The 15,721-nt window shown below is 44.0% G+C and overlaps 1 protein-coding gene across 3 annotated transcripts in view; it reads left to right on the forward strand.

Moving 5' to 3' along the window:
- Positions 1 to 8,266: 8,266 nt before the first annotated feature.
- The window catches only part of ADRB2 (adrenoceptor beta 2), a 96,409-nt gene continuing 88,954 nt past the window's right edge, over positions 8,267 to 15,721 (forward strand). Inside the window, exon 1 of one of the 3 annotated variants that reach the window (XM_067732189.1) lies at positions 8,267 to 9,708. In XM_067732189.1, coding sequence (XP_067588290.1) covers positions 8,520 to 9,708 — 1,189 coding nt within the window. In that variant the 5' untranslated portion in view covers positions 8,267 to 8,519. The remainder of the gene's footprint in view (positions 9,709 to 15,721) is intronic. The other 2 variants (XM_067732190.1, XM_067732191.1) reach the window with 2 other exon arrangements.

The following is a 15,721-nucleotide window of genomic DNA, read 5'->3' on the forward strand; positions in this document are numbered from 1 at the left end:
ATTAACATTGTTTCGTTTTCATGGTTACCTTCTCCTGCGGTAATGGCAGTAATACAAAATTTTCTTTAAAAATAAATGCATTTGAGGGCTTCCCTGGTGGCACAATGGTTAAGAATCTGCCTGCCAATGCAGGGGACACGGGTTCAAGCCCTGGTCAGGGAATATCCCACATGCCGTGGAGCAACTAAGCCCTTGCACCATGACTACTGAGCCTGCGCTCTAGAGCCCGTGAGCCACAACTACTGAGCCCGCGTGCTACAACTATTGAAGCCCACATGCCTAGAGCCCATGTTCCACAACGAGAAGCCACCACGAGAAGCCCATGCACCGCAATGAAGAGTAGCCCCGCTCGCTGCAACTAGAGAAAGTCTGTGCACAGCAACGAAGACCCAATGCAACCAAAAATAAATAAATAAAATTTAAAAAACAAAAAAAAATTGATTTTAAAAATATAAATAGATAAATAAATGTATTTGAGTTTTAGAAGTCAGTGTCAAAAAGAAGTATTCAGTAAATAATAGTACACCTGCTACTCAGAATAGCAGGAATCACAATGGTGAAGTATGCCAAAAAGAAACCAAACAAACATAACCAAGTTGTTCTGTGGGATACTGACAGTTTTTGCTTGCCAACTCTTCAGTAGCTCTTCAGAGCAGGAACTCAGCTCCTCAATGGCCCTCAATGTGCTTCCTTCCCACTACAGGCTTGCTCAGTTTAGAAAAGGAAGGCTCTTAGATGCCAACTATGGACGAAGACCGAGACTCTAAGAAAGAAGGTGACTTCTTTAAGGTTATGGATAACATTATAGCTGTTCTGGGACCAGAACCTAGGTCTCCTTATCCCCAATTCATGCTCTCTCCTCTGCATCAGATTGATGATGACTTGTATTTACCATCACACACTGTTCATTCCCACAGCTAAACGAGACTCCAAGCAGTTCTACTCAGATTCAGTAAGAGAAATTAAGCCCTATTCCCTAAGGCATCTATTTTATTATATGTTCTTAGTAAGGTAATAGTTTTGTACCATCCTTGGGAGAATTGGGAAGAATGACCACTCAAATATTTTTCTGTAGGGTTTAATCCTCTTGCAAAACCCCAACCACGGAAAGCTGCTAGAGTTTAGCCCCTTTTGAAGATTAATTGTCCTCAGGCCAAAGAGTCCTTCATATGACCATCTGAAGTTCCTCCTGCTTTAATTTAATGCCATCTTTCTTTGTTCAGTCCCCCTGAGACACAGAGAATTTATTAGCGTGTCTCTCATAAAATGCTAGCATAGCAGGAAATTAAATTCATCTGGTATTGCTCTGAAAACTTTGCTGGTTGCTCTTGCTTACTTTATGGTTGCCAAGGTAATTGTAAACTGATTGTTTGATGACTTGTTCTTGGATCATTCTAGGTACTGATGTTAAGTTTACACATTGACAAACCCAAGTATGACTAGTAAGAGACCTGCCATGATGGTAAAGAAGACTCTAGACCCAAGGGAACAGAAATATTTAACCTGAAGAGTCAAAGGCTCAGGAGAACTCTTAAGGGATTCTACCAAAATCTCAAGGACAATCTTGGGGAAGAGAGAGGAGACTTGTTTGAGTGGCCTCAAGGGGGCTGACTTAAGATCCATGGGTAGAAGCTATCAGAAGATGGATTTCAGTTCAATATCTGGATAGTTGGAGAAATACACACTGATGAAAGGAACTGGTGAGCTTGCTTTCATTAGAGATGGCTGTCAAAGAGTTTTGGTGGTTGCACTGTGGAAGGAGCTGACTAGGCTGTGAGATGCTTCATTCAAAAACCACTAACATCCCATCCAGCTATATAACTCAGTGATGATGGTCATTTTTAGGATCATTCTTCTTTCTAAGGAACCAAGTTTTATCCCTTTTTAAATTCATTTTCACAGAAATTCAAATTAAAAATGAATTACTCATTATGTTCAAAGTGTCTTTTCACAACATGATCTGATTAAGACATGTATTGTATATATACATTTTGATTCAAAAATAAGATTTCAGTAATGGCTATCTCTTTTCCAAGGCAGCATGCTAAGCTTTGCATGCATTTAGTCTCATTTAATGTAAGCTTAATGAGATGATACTGTACAGAGATAATACTAAAGACAAACATTTGAGACCATCATTTAGAAAAAAATCTATAGATGTTTCTCTGCTTAGAGGATTGTAAAGATGGAAGGACTCTTCATGGTTGATGTCAAGTAGCTTACCGCCTATGTTTTCTTCTAGGAAACATTCACGTCTTTACTCCATTTTGAGTTAATTCTTGCGTATGGTGTTATGACGGTGGTCCAGTTTCATTCTTTTGCATGTGGCTGTCCACTTTTCCCAACAATATTCATTGAAAATGCTGTTCTTTCCCCCACTGTATACTCTTGCCTCCTTTGTTGTAACTTAATTAACCATATATGTACAGGTTTATTTCTCAGTCCTCTATCCTGTCCCATTAATCTTTGTGTCTCCTTTGATTACAATAGCTTTGTAATATAGCTTGAAATCAGGGAGCTTGATGACTCCAGATCTATTCTTCTTTCTCAAGACTACTTTGGCTATTTGGGGCCTTTGTGGTTCCAATTTTTAGGATTGCTTTTTCTATTTCTGTGAAAAATGCCATTGCAATTTTGATAAGGATTGCACTGAATCTGTAGATTGCTTTGGGTAATATGGATATTTTAACAATATGAATTCTTCCACTCCATGAGCACAGAATATTATTCTCTTTGTGTCTTCTTGAATTTCTTTCATCAATGACATCATTTTCAGTGTACAGATCTTTCACCTCCTTGGTTAAATTTATTCCTAGGTATCTTATTCTTTTTGACAGTTGTAAATGAGATTGTTTTCTTAATTTCTCTTTCTGATGGTTTGCTGTTAAGTATATAGAAATGCAATCGATTTTTTTTTTTTTTTTTGTGGTACGTGGGCCTCTCACTGTGTGGCCTCTCCCATTGCAGAGCACAGGCTCCGGACGCGCAGGTTCAGCGGCCACGGCTCACGGGCCCAGCCACTCCGTGGCATGTGGGATCTTCCCAGACCGGGGCACAAACCCATGTCCCCTGCATCGGCAGGCAGACTCTCAACCACTGCGCCACCAGGGAAGCCCTCGATTTTATTTAATATTTATTTATTTATTTGTTTGGTTGCACTGGGTCTTAATTGCGGCATACATGCTCCTTAGTTGTGGCATGCAAACTCTTAGTTGCAGCATCTAACTGTGGAATCCAGTTCCCGGACCAGGGATCAAACCTGGGCCATTGGGAGCACAGAGTCTTATCCACTGCGCCACCAAGGAAGTCCCACAATCGATTTTTGTATATTATTTTATACCCTGCCACTTTACTGAATTCAATTATTCTAACAGTTTTGGGGTGGCATCTTTAAGGTTTTCTATATAAAATCAATGTCATCCACAAATAGTAACAGCTTTACTTCTTCATTTCTGATTTGGATACCTTTTATTTCTTTTTCTTGCCTAATTGCTCTGGCAAAGACTTCCAATACTATGTTGAATAAAAGTGGGGAGAGTGAACATCCTTGTCGTCCTGTTCCTAATCTTAGAGGAAAAACTTTCAGCTTTTCACCATGGAGTATGATGTTTGCTGTGAGCCTGTCATATATGGCCTTGATTAGGTTGAGGTACATGCCCTCTGTATCCACTTTGTATAAACCTCCTAGAAGAAGACATAGGTGGTAGGCTACTTGACACTGATCTTGGCAAAAAATTTTTGGATCTGAATCCAAAGCAGAGGCAACAAAATCAAAAACAAACAAGTGGAACTACATCAAACTAAAAATCTTCTGCACAGCAAAGGAAACAATCAACAAAATGAAAAGACAACCTACTGAATGGGAGAAAATATTTTCACATCATATATCTGATAAGTGGTTACTAACCAACATATATAAAGAACTCATAAAACCCAATAGTAAACAAATAATTCAATTAAAAAAAATACGCAGAGAATCTGAGTAGATATTTTTCCAAAGAAGGCATGCAGGTGGCCAACAGACACATGAAAAGATGCTCAACATCACTAGTCATCAGGGAAATGCAAATCAAAACCACAATGAGGTATCACCTTACATCTGTTAGAACAGCTATTATCAAAAGGATAAGAGATAACAAGTTTTGGTAAGGATGTGGAGAAAAGGGAACCCCTTGTGCACTGCTGGAGGAAATGTGCACTATGGAAAACAGTATGGGGGTTCAGTTGCTCAAAACATTAAAAATAGAACTACTGTATGATCCAGCTATTCCACTTCTGGGTATCTATCTGAAGAAAACAAAAACACTAATTCAAAAAGATATATGCACCCCCATGTTCACTGCAGCATTATTTACTATAGCCAAGATAAGAAAGCAACCTAAGTGTACACTGATAGATAAGTGGATAAGGGAGATATGAAATGATATGATATATGATAGAATCTATCTACCTATATATATACATACACACACATAAATGGACTACCACTCTACCATAAAAAAAGAATGAAATCTTGCCATTGGCAACAACATGGATGAACCTTAAGGGAATTATGCTAAGTGAAATGAGTCAGACAAAGAAAGAACAAATGCCGTATGATTTCACTTACATGTGAAATCTACAAAACAATACAAATGAACAAACAAAAGAAAACACAACAAAAATCATAGATACAGAGAACAAAATGGTATTTGCCAGAGGGGAGTGGTGATGGGGAGAGGGTGAAACAGGTGAAGAGGGTCAAGAGGTACAAACTTCCAATTATAAAATAAATAAGTCACGGGGATGTAATGTACAGCACGGTGACTGTAGTCAATAATATTGTAGAGCATACCTGAAAGTTGCCAAGAGAATAAATCCTAAAAGTTAACTATGATGCATGGTGACAGATGTTAACTAGACTTATTGAGGTGATCACTTCTCAGTGAATACAAATACTGAATCATTACGTTGTACACTTGAAACCGATATAATGTTATTTGTCAATTACACCTCAACAGCAACAAAAAAATGTTTTAAAAGATGGAAGGAATCTTGTCCAAGCCAAGACCAGGATAAGATTTTCCTAAAGCGTCCAGATATTCATGTGAGAGCGTTCCCTGGCTCACACAGCCTTACTCCTATTCAAACATTTGTTTGGTAAATCAAAATGTGGGGTTTTTTTCCTGTTTGGCAGGCAGGAAATGACAAATCAGTGTCTTAAGGGATTGACAAAATACATGTAATTAGACACTATCAGTCACCATAAAAGAGCCTGCTTTTTCTTATATCAGATAAAAGTGCATTTAATCTACTAAGAACTTTCCAGTTCAACTAAAGCATGAGCTCTCTAAGACCACAAGCTCAATAAGCAGTGCTGGTCACATTCTTCCGCTGGGAAATGACGCCACAATGTTGGGCAGTGAAAACGTGTGAGGCCAGGAACAGACCTGGACTCCCAATCTTCCCTGCCACCTTTGACTGGACATTTTCCTCATTTGCAGAATGGAGGACTGGGGGGAATAAAGTAAATGATCTACTAAACTCTTTCCCATTCTAACTCTCTTTAATCCTATAATTCTAAAAGGGAGGTCAGGAAAGAGACTCTTGGCGTGAAGACATTTTGAAATTCCTACCAGCCGCGGTGATGCAGGAAAAAAAAAGGGGAAGAGATTGAGGGAGAGGTATTGTCCGTTTGGCAAGGCTGATGAGACAATGGTCCGGAACTTTGTTGACATGAGCAGACCTCCCTTCTAGATTTAATGTCTGTGGGTTTTTTTAAAGGTGCTTACCAAAATAATCAAAGTTAAATTTTTAAGTGACTTATGTGTATATCTAAATGATCAATTAGTGTTTGTCCTAAAAGGGCTTTCTTTGTTCCTTTTTTGTTATGAGAAGTTTAAACAATATGCTTATTTATTCCATAGCTTCACAAAGAGGAAGGAGGCTTTAAATGGCTCAGTTCCACAGTTTGGGGTAGATATATATTTAAAGAAATATTGCATAATGCACATTGCCTCTTCCTAAAATGCATCACACCAGAGCCAATTTTGGAAAACACAAATATGGGACGGGTATATTTTGCAAACTATGTGAACATAATACATTCTTAATTAATACACGTGGCTTTTATGGAAACTACTTGCTTTTTAAGGCATCTTTCATGCAAAAACAATTTCTGCTAGTGAAGGAAGTTAAAAAGGGCATGTAGGTTAATTTTGTTTCTGAGTTATACTTCTAGTGTAAATGCCCAAGTTACTTTGGTCCTAAAGTATCTTAGTGTTCTATTAGAGAACACTAACAACATATTCTAGACTACTAATTTATATAAATTTTATTTATAACCTATAGTTGTGTGGCATTTATACGTGCAAAACACTATTATCTTTGTCATTATATCATTGGATTCTCACTCAGATCAATAGAAGTGACTTTATTCCCCATTTAGACATGGAGGAAATTAGAGTCCACATTTTTAATTTGTCTAAAGAATGTGAGCTAGAAACTTCTAAGATGGGGATTTGGAAGCTGATATTCCAATTCCAGTTGTGATCCTTCTTCCCCATCCTCCATTCCTTTCTGCATGCGGTGATACAGTACATTGAAAGAATTAAAAGATGGATTTTAGAGTCAAACAGAACTGGGTTCAACTCCTGCTTCTGGCACTGCCTGGCCCTGTGCCCATGGGCAAACTATTTTCTTCTTTGAGACCCATTTGTGAATTAAGCTAAAAATAGTTACACCCTCCCACCCCCCCAACAACACACACCATGGGACTGTGGGAAGGATTAGATGGAATAATGCATGAAAAGCGGATAGCAGAATGTTCCATAAATGTTAGCCATAGTTATGTTATTACATAATCTAGAAAATGTTTGGTTACACTGCGTGAAATACTTTCCATTTTTCAAAAGCACAACTGATACATGTGAAATCAAATCCTGAAAAATATTTTCCTTTTAACAGTAAAGGCATATGCCAGATGCGAAGGATAGTATTTCATGGCAAAGACCCTAGTTTGAAGATTTGGTCTGACTTCTTTTTAAGAGAAATTATCTTTTGCTTTCTGTGGTTTCAAAACATTCTTAATGTTAACACGTTCTTAATAATCTGAGCCATATGAAATTGCCATTTTTTTAAAGTCAGACACAACAGAACAGTGACAATTTCATATGGCTCAGCCCAACAGATCAACCAACTACCCAGCAGATGATTTTTCTAGTTGCAAAGGGATTACTGAGGAAGTTGAACTTGAAAGGAAAATAATCTCATTTTCAACGCATTTTCATTTTAACAGATAATGGAGTGATGCCACACTCCCTAGAATTAAAAATTAAAGCATACAACTTTCCGTCCCCATGCACATACGTGTATACCCCAGCTCCGAATGAAATCCCAAGTGTAAAATTATGTCTCAATGCCTGCAAATTCCCAAGGAGGGCACCAAAAGTACTTGACGGCAAGCGTGCTGAGGAAATCGGCTGCTGTTGAAGCCACCTCCTGTGGTCTTGCCAAATGTTTGAAAGGGAATATGCCGCGTGCCCCCGTGTTGGGGAAGAGGGAGTGGATGTCCGGGATGCAGGGTTGAGGAGTTTGGAGTACCTGGATGGGAAGTCCTTAGCTGTGGAGCACTGCTTGCCTCCAAGTGGGTGTCTGCATGTTGTTTACATACTTCTTTTTGTGTGTGTGCCCATGTCTTTGTGCTTCTGGGTGCTCCTGGTTTGCCCCCGGCCGTGTCTCTGTGTTGGGACAGGGGTGACTTTGTGCCGGTCGGCTTCTGTGCCTGCGCGCGCACTTGTCGGTGCGCTGGACGGGTGTATGAATGTCTGTGGCTCTAGTTCCGTGTAAGTCTGTGCATGACTGTCGGGGTACACTGCCTGTCCGGTGCGTGTCTCGGTGGGCGCTCTCATGTATCTCCGAACGGGAAGGAAGGCCTGCCTACCGCCCTCTGCTCCGAGATCTCAGGCCGCACAGCCGCCCCGCGCAGACAGGTAGCAGCCACGGAAGAACCAGCACCTCCTGGGTTGGCTGGTAAGCACGTCAGCCCCAGCTTCAGCCCTCGGCCCCAGCCAAGGGAGCCGGGAGGGAGCGGTGGCCGGCTCGCCCGCCCGCCGAGAGCGGCGGGGCCGTGGGGGGCGGGGGGGGGGGGTGCCCCGCCCGGGCCACCCCCAGGAGGAGGCGGGAGAAAGGAGGGAAGGGGCGGAGGGCCTCGCCCCTTCGGGGCTTCCCGCACACGCTATTGGTCAAAAGTTCCAGCACGTCACGGGGAGGGAAGTTCCCCTAAAGCCCTGTGCCCATAACGGGCAGCGCGCACTCCGAGGCTGTTTCTCCAGAGCGCAGGCTGGGACTGACTGGCACCGCGAGCCCCGAGCACCCCCGGAGCTGAGAACACCACGCGCCCCCACCACATCCACCCCACGGCCGCTGAATGAAGCTTCCAGGTGCCCGCTTGCTGCCCGCAGCGCCCCGCCGGAGGTCCGCTCGCTGAGGGGCGGCTGGTGCGCTGGCCGCCCGTGCGCTCACCTGCCAGCTTGCGCGCCATGGGGCAGCCCGGGAACCGCAGCGTCTTTTTGCTGGCGCCCAACGGAAGCCACGCACCGGACCAAGACGTCACACAGGAACGGGACGAGGCGTGGGTGGTAGGCATGGGCATCGTCATGTCGCTTATCGTCCTGGCCATCGTGTTTGGAAACGTGCTGGTCATCACAGCCATCGCCAAGTTCGAGCGTCTGCAGACGGTCACCAACTACTTCATCACCTCCCTGGCCTGTGCTGACCTGCTCATGGGCCTGGCGGTGGTGCCCTTTGGGGCCTGCCACATCCTCATGAAAATGTGGGCTTTTGGCAACTTCTGGTGTGAGTTTTGGACTTCCATTGACGTGTTGTGCGTCACAGCCAGCATTGAGACCCTGTGCGTGATCGCCGTGGATCGCTACCTTGCCATCACATCACCCTTCAAGTATCAGTGCCTGCTGACCAAGAATAAGGCGCGGGTGGTCGTTTTGATGGTGTGGGTCGTGTCCGGCCTTACCTCCTTCTTGCCCATTCAGATGCACTGGTACCGGGCCACCCACCAGGAAGCCATCAACTGCTATGCCAAGGAGACCTGCTGTGACTTCTTCACGAACCAAGCCTATGCCATTGCCTCCTCCATTGTGTCCTTCTACTTGCCCCTGGTGGTCATGGTCTTCGTCTACTCCAAGGTCTTCCAGGTAGCCAAAAGGCAGCTCCAGAAGATCGACAAATCTGAGGGCCGCTTCCATACCCAGAACATCAGCCAAATGGAGCAGGATGGGCGGAGCGGGCCCGGACAACGCAGGGCCTCCAAGTTCTGCTTGAAGGAACACAAAGCCCTCAAGACTTTAGGCATTATCATGGGCACTTTCACCCTGTGCTGGCTGCCCTTCTTCATTGTCAACATTGTGCACGTGATCCAGGATAACCTCATCCCTAAGGAAGTTTACATCCTTCTAAACTGGGTGGGCTATGTCAACTCTGCTTTCAATCCCCTTATCTACTGCCGGAGCCCAGATTTCAGGATTGCCTTCCAGGAGCTCCTGTGCCAGCGCAAGTCTTCCTTGAAGGCCTCTGGGGATGGCTACTCCAGCAACAGCAATGGCAGAACTGACTACCCAGGGGAACAGAGTGGATATCACCTGGGGGAGGAGAAAGACAATGAACTGCTGTGTGAGGATCTCCCAGGCACGGAAGACTTTGTGAACCGGCAAGGTACTGTGCCCAATGATAACACTGATTCGCAAGGGAGGAACTGTAGTACAAATGACTCACTGCTGTAATGCGCTTTTTCTACTTTTTAAGACCCCTTCTCCCCCCACCCAACAAAACACTAAACAGACTATTTAACTTGAGTGTAATAAATTTAGAATAAACTTGTATAGAGATGTGCAGGAGGAAGGATATCCTTCTGCCTTTTTATTTTTTTAAGTTGTAAAAAAGAGAAAACGTATTTGAGTGACTGTTTCTTGTACAGTTCAGTTCCTCTTTGCATGGAACTCGTAAGTTTATGTCTGAAGGGCTTCAGTCTCAGAGGACCTGGGGCTGCTATGTTTTAATGACTTTTCCCGCATATCTACCTCATTGATCAAGTATTAGGGGTAATATATTGCTGCTGGTAATTTGTATCTGAAGGAGACTTTCCTTCCTGCACCCTTGGACTGGACAAACTCGAGTCTCTCGGACCTTTTGCTGTGAACATGGACTCTCCCCGCCCCTCTTATTTGCTCAAACGGGGTGTTGTAGGCAGGGATTTGAGGGGCAGCTTTGGTTGTTTTCCTGAGCAAAGTCTAAAGTTTACAGTAAATAAATTGTTTGACCATGACTTAATTGCACCTGTTTCTCCAAAACCCCTTGACTGGAGTGTGGCTGCCTCCCCTTGACTGGAGTGTGGCTGCCTCCCCCACTGAAAACCGCAGGTAACTATTTGCAATAACTTCCCAGTGACTTAATGTTAAGCACTGATTGCTTAACCTGTTCATTTGCTTTTGAATCTGCTGTTGTAAACCTGTATCTCTCCTGACGCTGGTGCCCCCACATCAGTTCTGCCCGCCCTGAGCACAGCTCATCTTGCTCTTCCTACGGGTATTATTCTTGTGTTGTAACATCAGAAACACTGACTCATGGAAACAGAGTTAAGGGCATCTGTTGTATCCCTTCATGTGCCCCCACCGCCCACCTTCCAGTTCTACTTGTTTTGTAGCTGCTTATATTTTTATCTTTGCCGTGTCTTACAGTAGAGATCTTTGTACTGCATCAGGGCTTGGCATTTTAAGGATAAGAAAGTTCTTGTGAAAAAGCTACTCAAACATAGCCCGGTAATTCCAAGGGAAATGAAAAGGTCGTGGGTTATAGGGAGAAAAGCTGGGAAACACTTAACTGGTGAATACCTCATGACCTAGAAACACGGTTTGACCCCTCCTCCTCTGAACTGCTGTCCCTTTTTTCCCCTCTCCCTGTGACTCTAGTCACTTCTGTACAAATCGAAATTTCTCAACCTCGCACTATTAACATTTTTAACCAGATAATTCTCCATTGTGAAGGGCTGTCCTACACATTGTCAGATGTTCAGCAGCATCCCTGGTCTCTACCCACTAGATGCCAGTGCATCCCCTGAGTTGTGACAACCAAAAATGTCTCCAGTCATTGCCAAGTACCCTTCCCTTGAGGAATGAAATTACCCCTGGCTGAGAACTACAGTTAGAAACTTCAAAAATCTAAACAGATTTTTAGATTCTGCCTAATGTAACCACTTCATTGTGCAGAGCGTCAGAGAGGAATTTCTCACGGTTCACCCAGTTAGTGACAGACCCCGGGCCAATGCTCTTTCTACTCCATCACGCTGCCTGCCAAGCTGATTCTCCAGCTGCCCACATACTGCCTGTGAGACATGAATTGTTTTGGAGGGTTTATCAATGAAGGCGAGGACTGTGAGCCGTTACTGCCTGTTTGTGGAGAGATTATAATAGTGTTAAGAGGCACGTAAAGGAAAAATCACAAAAGTAAACACATTTCTTCTACCACCCCCTTTCTATTTTTGCCTGTGTGTCTGAGCCACAGCTTGGCCCAGGTTTGACCAAGTGGATCATCCTCCTTGGCAACGGCAGCCTGGAGAGGATCAGCCTGCAGGGTTCATTGCCATTTCACTCGCTCATGAAGCTGACTCCACTCCTTTCTTCCCTCTGTCCCAGCCATGGTCCCCAACCAGAAAAGCATTAGTCTCCTCTGCTTCCTGTCAGCTCAGCGATGGGGTGTTTCTGGGTGAGTCCTGAGCTCTCAAGAGAAAGTTAGCTGCCCCTGTTTCTAGAATGTGCCATCGAGCCTTGGAGAGCGTGTGCCCTTTAGCGCTTTGCTTTTTCTCCAAGGGCTTTCATACCTATTATCACATTCTTCTCCTGCTCTGGGCCCTGCACTCAGAGATGCAGGCAGCTTCTCCAGCTAATCTTCACACTCCTCATAGCCTCATGGGATATCAGACTTGCAAGAGAAAGCATAGAAAGCATTTGACATCCAAAGAGACCAAAAGCCTGTGAGGGGGGATGACCTGCCCAAAGTAAGAAGCCAAGGATGTCAGAGATGGGGCTAAAGCCAGCGAACCTGGCTGTCATACCAGGAATTGGTGTATGCTCTCCACCACATTGTCATTGAATTCTTCCCTCACCCTCAATTGCGGAAGCTTTTCCCTGGGGTTGTCACATTAACAAATTCATTTCAGCAGATATTTTTAGTTCTTTCACATCCTTAATACAAAACGCAGGCAATAAACAAATAATCTGCGATAGGGACAAAAGAAAGAATTATTCCTTTTTCTCGGCAAGAGTTCACTAGGATATCCTCAGCATTTAGGGAAATTGGGAGATTCCTTAACTCTTTATGACCTGAAGGGATTTCAAGCCACTCCAGGTAGAAATTTCCCACAGTCTTATTTAAAAGAAAAAAAAGTTGGAAACTTTTCCGTCATCATTTGTTAAGTCCCATGGACAATAAATATTATTAATAAACAATGTATATATACTCTTTTGGTTAGAGATGCATTTTAATGTAATTTCAGTTTAGAACTCTGCTATGAATGTTAGTTCACAGACTCTCAGCTAAAAGGCAGTTTAGCCTAATTCATGTTCATTTGGGAATACTTTAAATATAAGAACATTGACCAGTTTTAAGGGTTTTGACAAGCAAGAGCATTTTAGGCCTATCTCAACTCCTTGCTTTCTCTCTCCTTTTGTTCTGCTTTGTTTCTTTTGGGGGTGGGCATTTGTCAGTGTCTCCCTGTCCCTCTGTTTGCTGACAGGTTGCTTACATAAGGTTTGTGTTGGATTCATCACCATAAAGTTGTCTTTGCCTGGATAGCAAGTTCTCAGAGTCTGTCAAATGAGAACCTTATGCTGAGATGCAAGCTGACAGGTGTGCAAAGTGGCAGGACAGGGTGGGCCTCCCCATTGAGATCATTATTGAGAGAGGGAATCTGGGGAAAAAGGAGCTGGGAAATAGGAACTGTCATTACACGATGCTTAGAATGTTTCCGATGTATCTACTGCCAAAAGAAGACTAGACCAGGATCAATCGGGGTATTTACAACTACTGAGTGCAGCAGGAGAAAAATACAGGTTTCTGTCTCTGAATTCTGGAGCATAATATTAATAATACTACATAGATATCTTTTCTAAAATCTTACTAAATGTTAGGAACTGTGCTAGGCACCTTTTAGGCATTATGTGACCTTGACAGTCTTATGAGGTAGGTAGCAAAACTGTCCTCATCTAACAAATGAGGGAACTGAGTTTCAGAAAGGTTGTCACCTTCCAAAGCCACACTGCCAGCTAGTTGCAGAGTTAGGACTGGAACCCAGGTGCAGTGATTCCTGCACACATGGAAACCAGGGAGCAGCATGGGGCAATTTATAATCCATGCCAGAACAAGTGTAAAAACTGGAAATGCAATACCTTGTTGAGAGAAGAGGGAGACTGCTGTGGATTGGGGCAGGGAGGAATGTTCCCCTGGAAGCATGTGACTGCAGAGTTTGCTGTGGACTGGGAAAGGAAACCAATCACTGAAGTGTCTAGTTTGCTTCTCTGAGTCTTTGCTTTGTCTTTTCATCAGAGAATCAGTCCAGACTGAAAAGAGGATACGAAACTTTAAAACAAGCACAGGGTAAAGCAGAAACACAGCCTGCTTCACGTCCTGGCAAATTCATTTTCTGGTTCCAGAGTTGGGAAGGTCTCCTACATTGAGCAGGTATCTGGACCTTATGGAAAATTTGGCAGGCCTAGGTGGCCCTATACATGTGCTGGCCATTTTGAGCTAGCATTTAGGGCAATGGAGATGAACTTCTGACAGCAGAGAGCAATGAGAGTTAATACACTTTGAAGGATGCTTTCCATTGACAGTATAACCTCCACTAAATTCAGCCCTATGCTAATCCCTATTTCACTAACAGTGCAAATATAATTTTAAGGAGGAATTTTTGAAATACCTAAGAGAACAAACTTCCCAGCCACTTTCAAGAACTTGAGAAATTCTTGCGTCTCACGAATAACGCAAAGCCGGGTGAGGCGAAAAGAGGCCTGCACTGGGATTCATGCAACTAGATTTCAGGTCTCAACTCTGCCTCTCCTCTCTCTCTGTCTCTCTCTCTCTAGTTGGGTAAGGCAGTTTTCCTGTTTTCTCAGTGGACCTCAGTTTGCTCATCTGTAGAATAATGAGGCTAGTGCAGGTGGTCTCTAAGCTCTGCTTAGCTCTGAATTTATATAGCTGTTAATTAAGAGGCTAATTAGAGACAACAGTTTGTTTCTAATTAGAGTTGATGACATTTGTCATATAAATAACGGTTTAAGGTACTGGGGGTGGTCAGCTTGCAGAAGAGAATGCTGTGAAGGACTATTTGGTACATGATAACTGCCTTCAAATATTTAAGGACCATCTGGGAAAAAGGAGCATACCTGTTTTAGATGAATACCAGAAGGCAAGTAGAACACTACAGGAAGATAGATTCCAGCTCAGGGGAAAGAAAAATTTTCTGAGAGTGAAACAGGTTCTCTATCAGAGTAGTGAGTCTCCTTTCATTGGAAGCATTCAAGAGAAGTCCAAATAAAGCTCTGTGTGGGATGAAGCACAAGGGGTTCCTACACTGAGCAGGGCCTGGACTAACCTTCCAAATCTGTGATTCTATGTCCTTGAAAACAACAGACCTAAATGTTCTTAAAAAGTATTCAGACCATTCCCTAACTCCAGCTGGCCTTCTCCCCAATTCCTTGGGATTTCAGAGGTTTCACTACATTCCTAACCAGGAAACCTCTGGGGAAAATCAGGATCTCAACAGTCCTTGCCCATGGGGGGAAATCCAGAAATAGAGCAATACGGTTAAGCAGTTTTCCAAACTATTAAACCTTTTCATCAGCTGCTCTTCCCATGCCTTTTGAAAATGACCTACTAACTCCCAGAGAGAAAATAATGAGAGCTGAAAAGTCCTCTCTGCAAAGTCTATTACATCCTTCTCCACACTCAGAATCACTGCACTTCCTGTGGTCTTTCCGTCACCCTCACAGGACGGAAAGGAAGGGAGGCAGGTCCCTGGCCAGCACAGGGAGCACTTCAAAGCCCTCTGGCCTAAGGTCCTGAAGACTTGGGAACTGTATAGCCTACCCCTAATCACTGGGCAACCTCAGGCAGGTCACTTCCCTTCTCTAGACCTGTTTAATCATCTCTGAGCAGAGATGGTTTGGTTTACATAAGTCCTGCATTTCCTTCTTTCTCCAAAACTCTGTAAGATTTCAGGAAGTCTTCAGTGCTGCACATTTGGCTGGATGGCTCTTATTTTAAAAGCACATTTTTACCTTGTTCAAAAGGTAATAGAGGGCTTCCCTGGTGGCGCAGCGGTTGAGAGTCCGCCTGCCGATGCAGGGGACACGGGTTCGTGTCCCAGTCCGGGAAGATCCCACTTGGCCACGGAGCGGCTGGGCCCGTGGGCCATGGCCGCTGAGCCTGCGCGTCCAGAGCCTGTGCTCCGCAACGGGAGAGGCCACAGCAGTGAGAGGCCTGCGTACCACCAAAAAAAAAAAAAAAAGGTAATAGAGGGCTTCCCTGGTGGCACAGTGGTTGAGAGTCCACCTGCCGATGCAGGGGACACGGGTTTATGCCCCGGTCCAGGAAGATCCCACATGCCGCGGAGCGGCTGGGCCCGTGAGCCGTGGCCGCTGAGCCTGCGCGTCCGGAGCCTGTGCTCCACAAC

Source organism: Pseudorca crassidens, chromosome 3 (genome assembly GCF_039906515.1).
Source record: "Pseudorca crassidens isolate mPseCra1 chromosome 3, mPseCra1.hap1, whole genome shotgun sequence".
Taxonomy (NCBI): Eukaryota; Metazoa; Chordata; class Mammalia; order Artiodactyla; family Delphinidae; genus Pseudorca; species Pseudorca crassidens.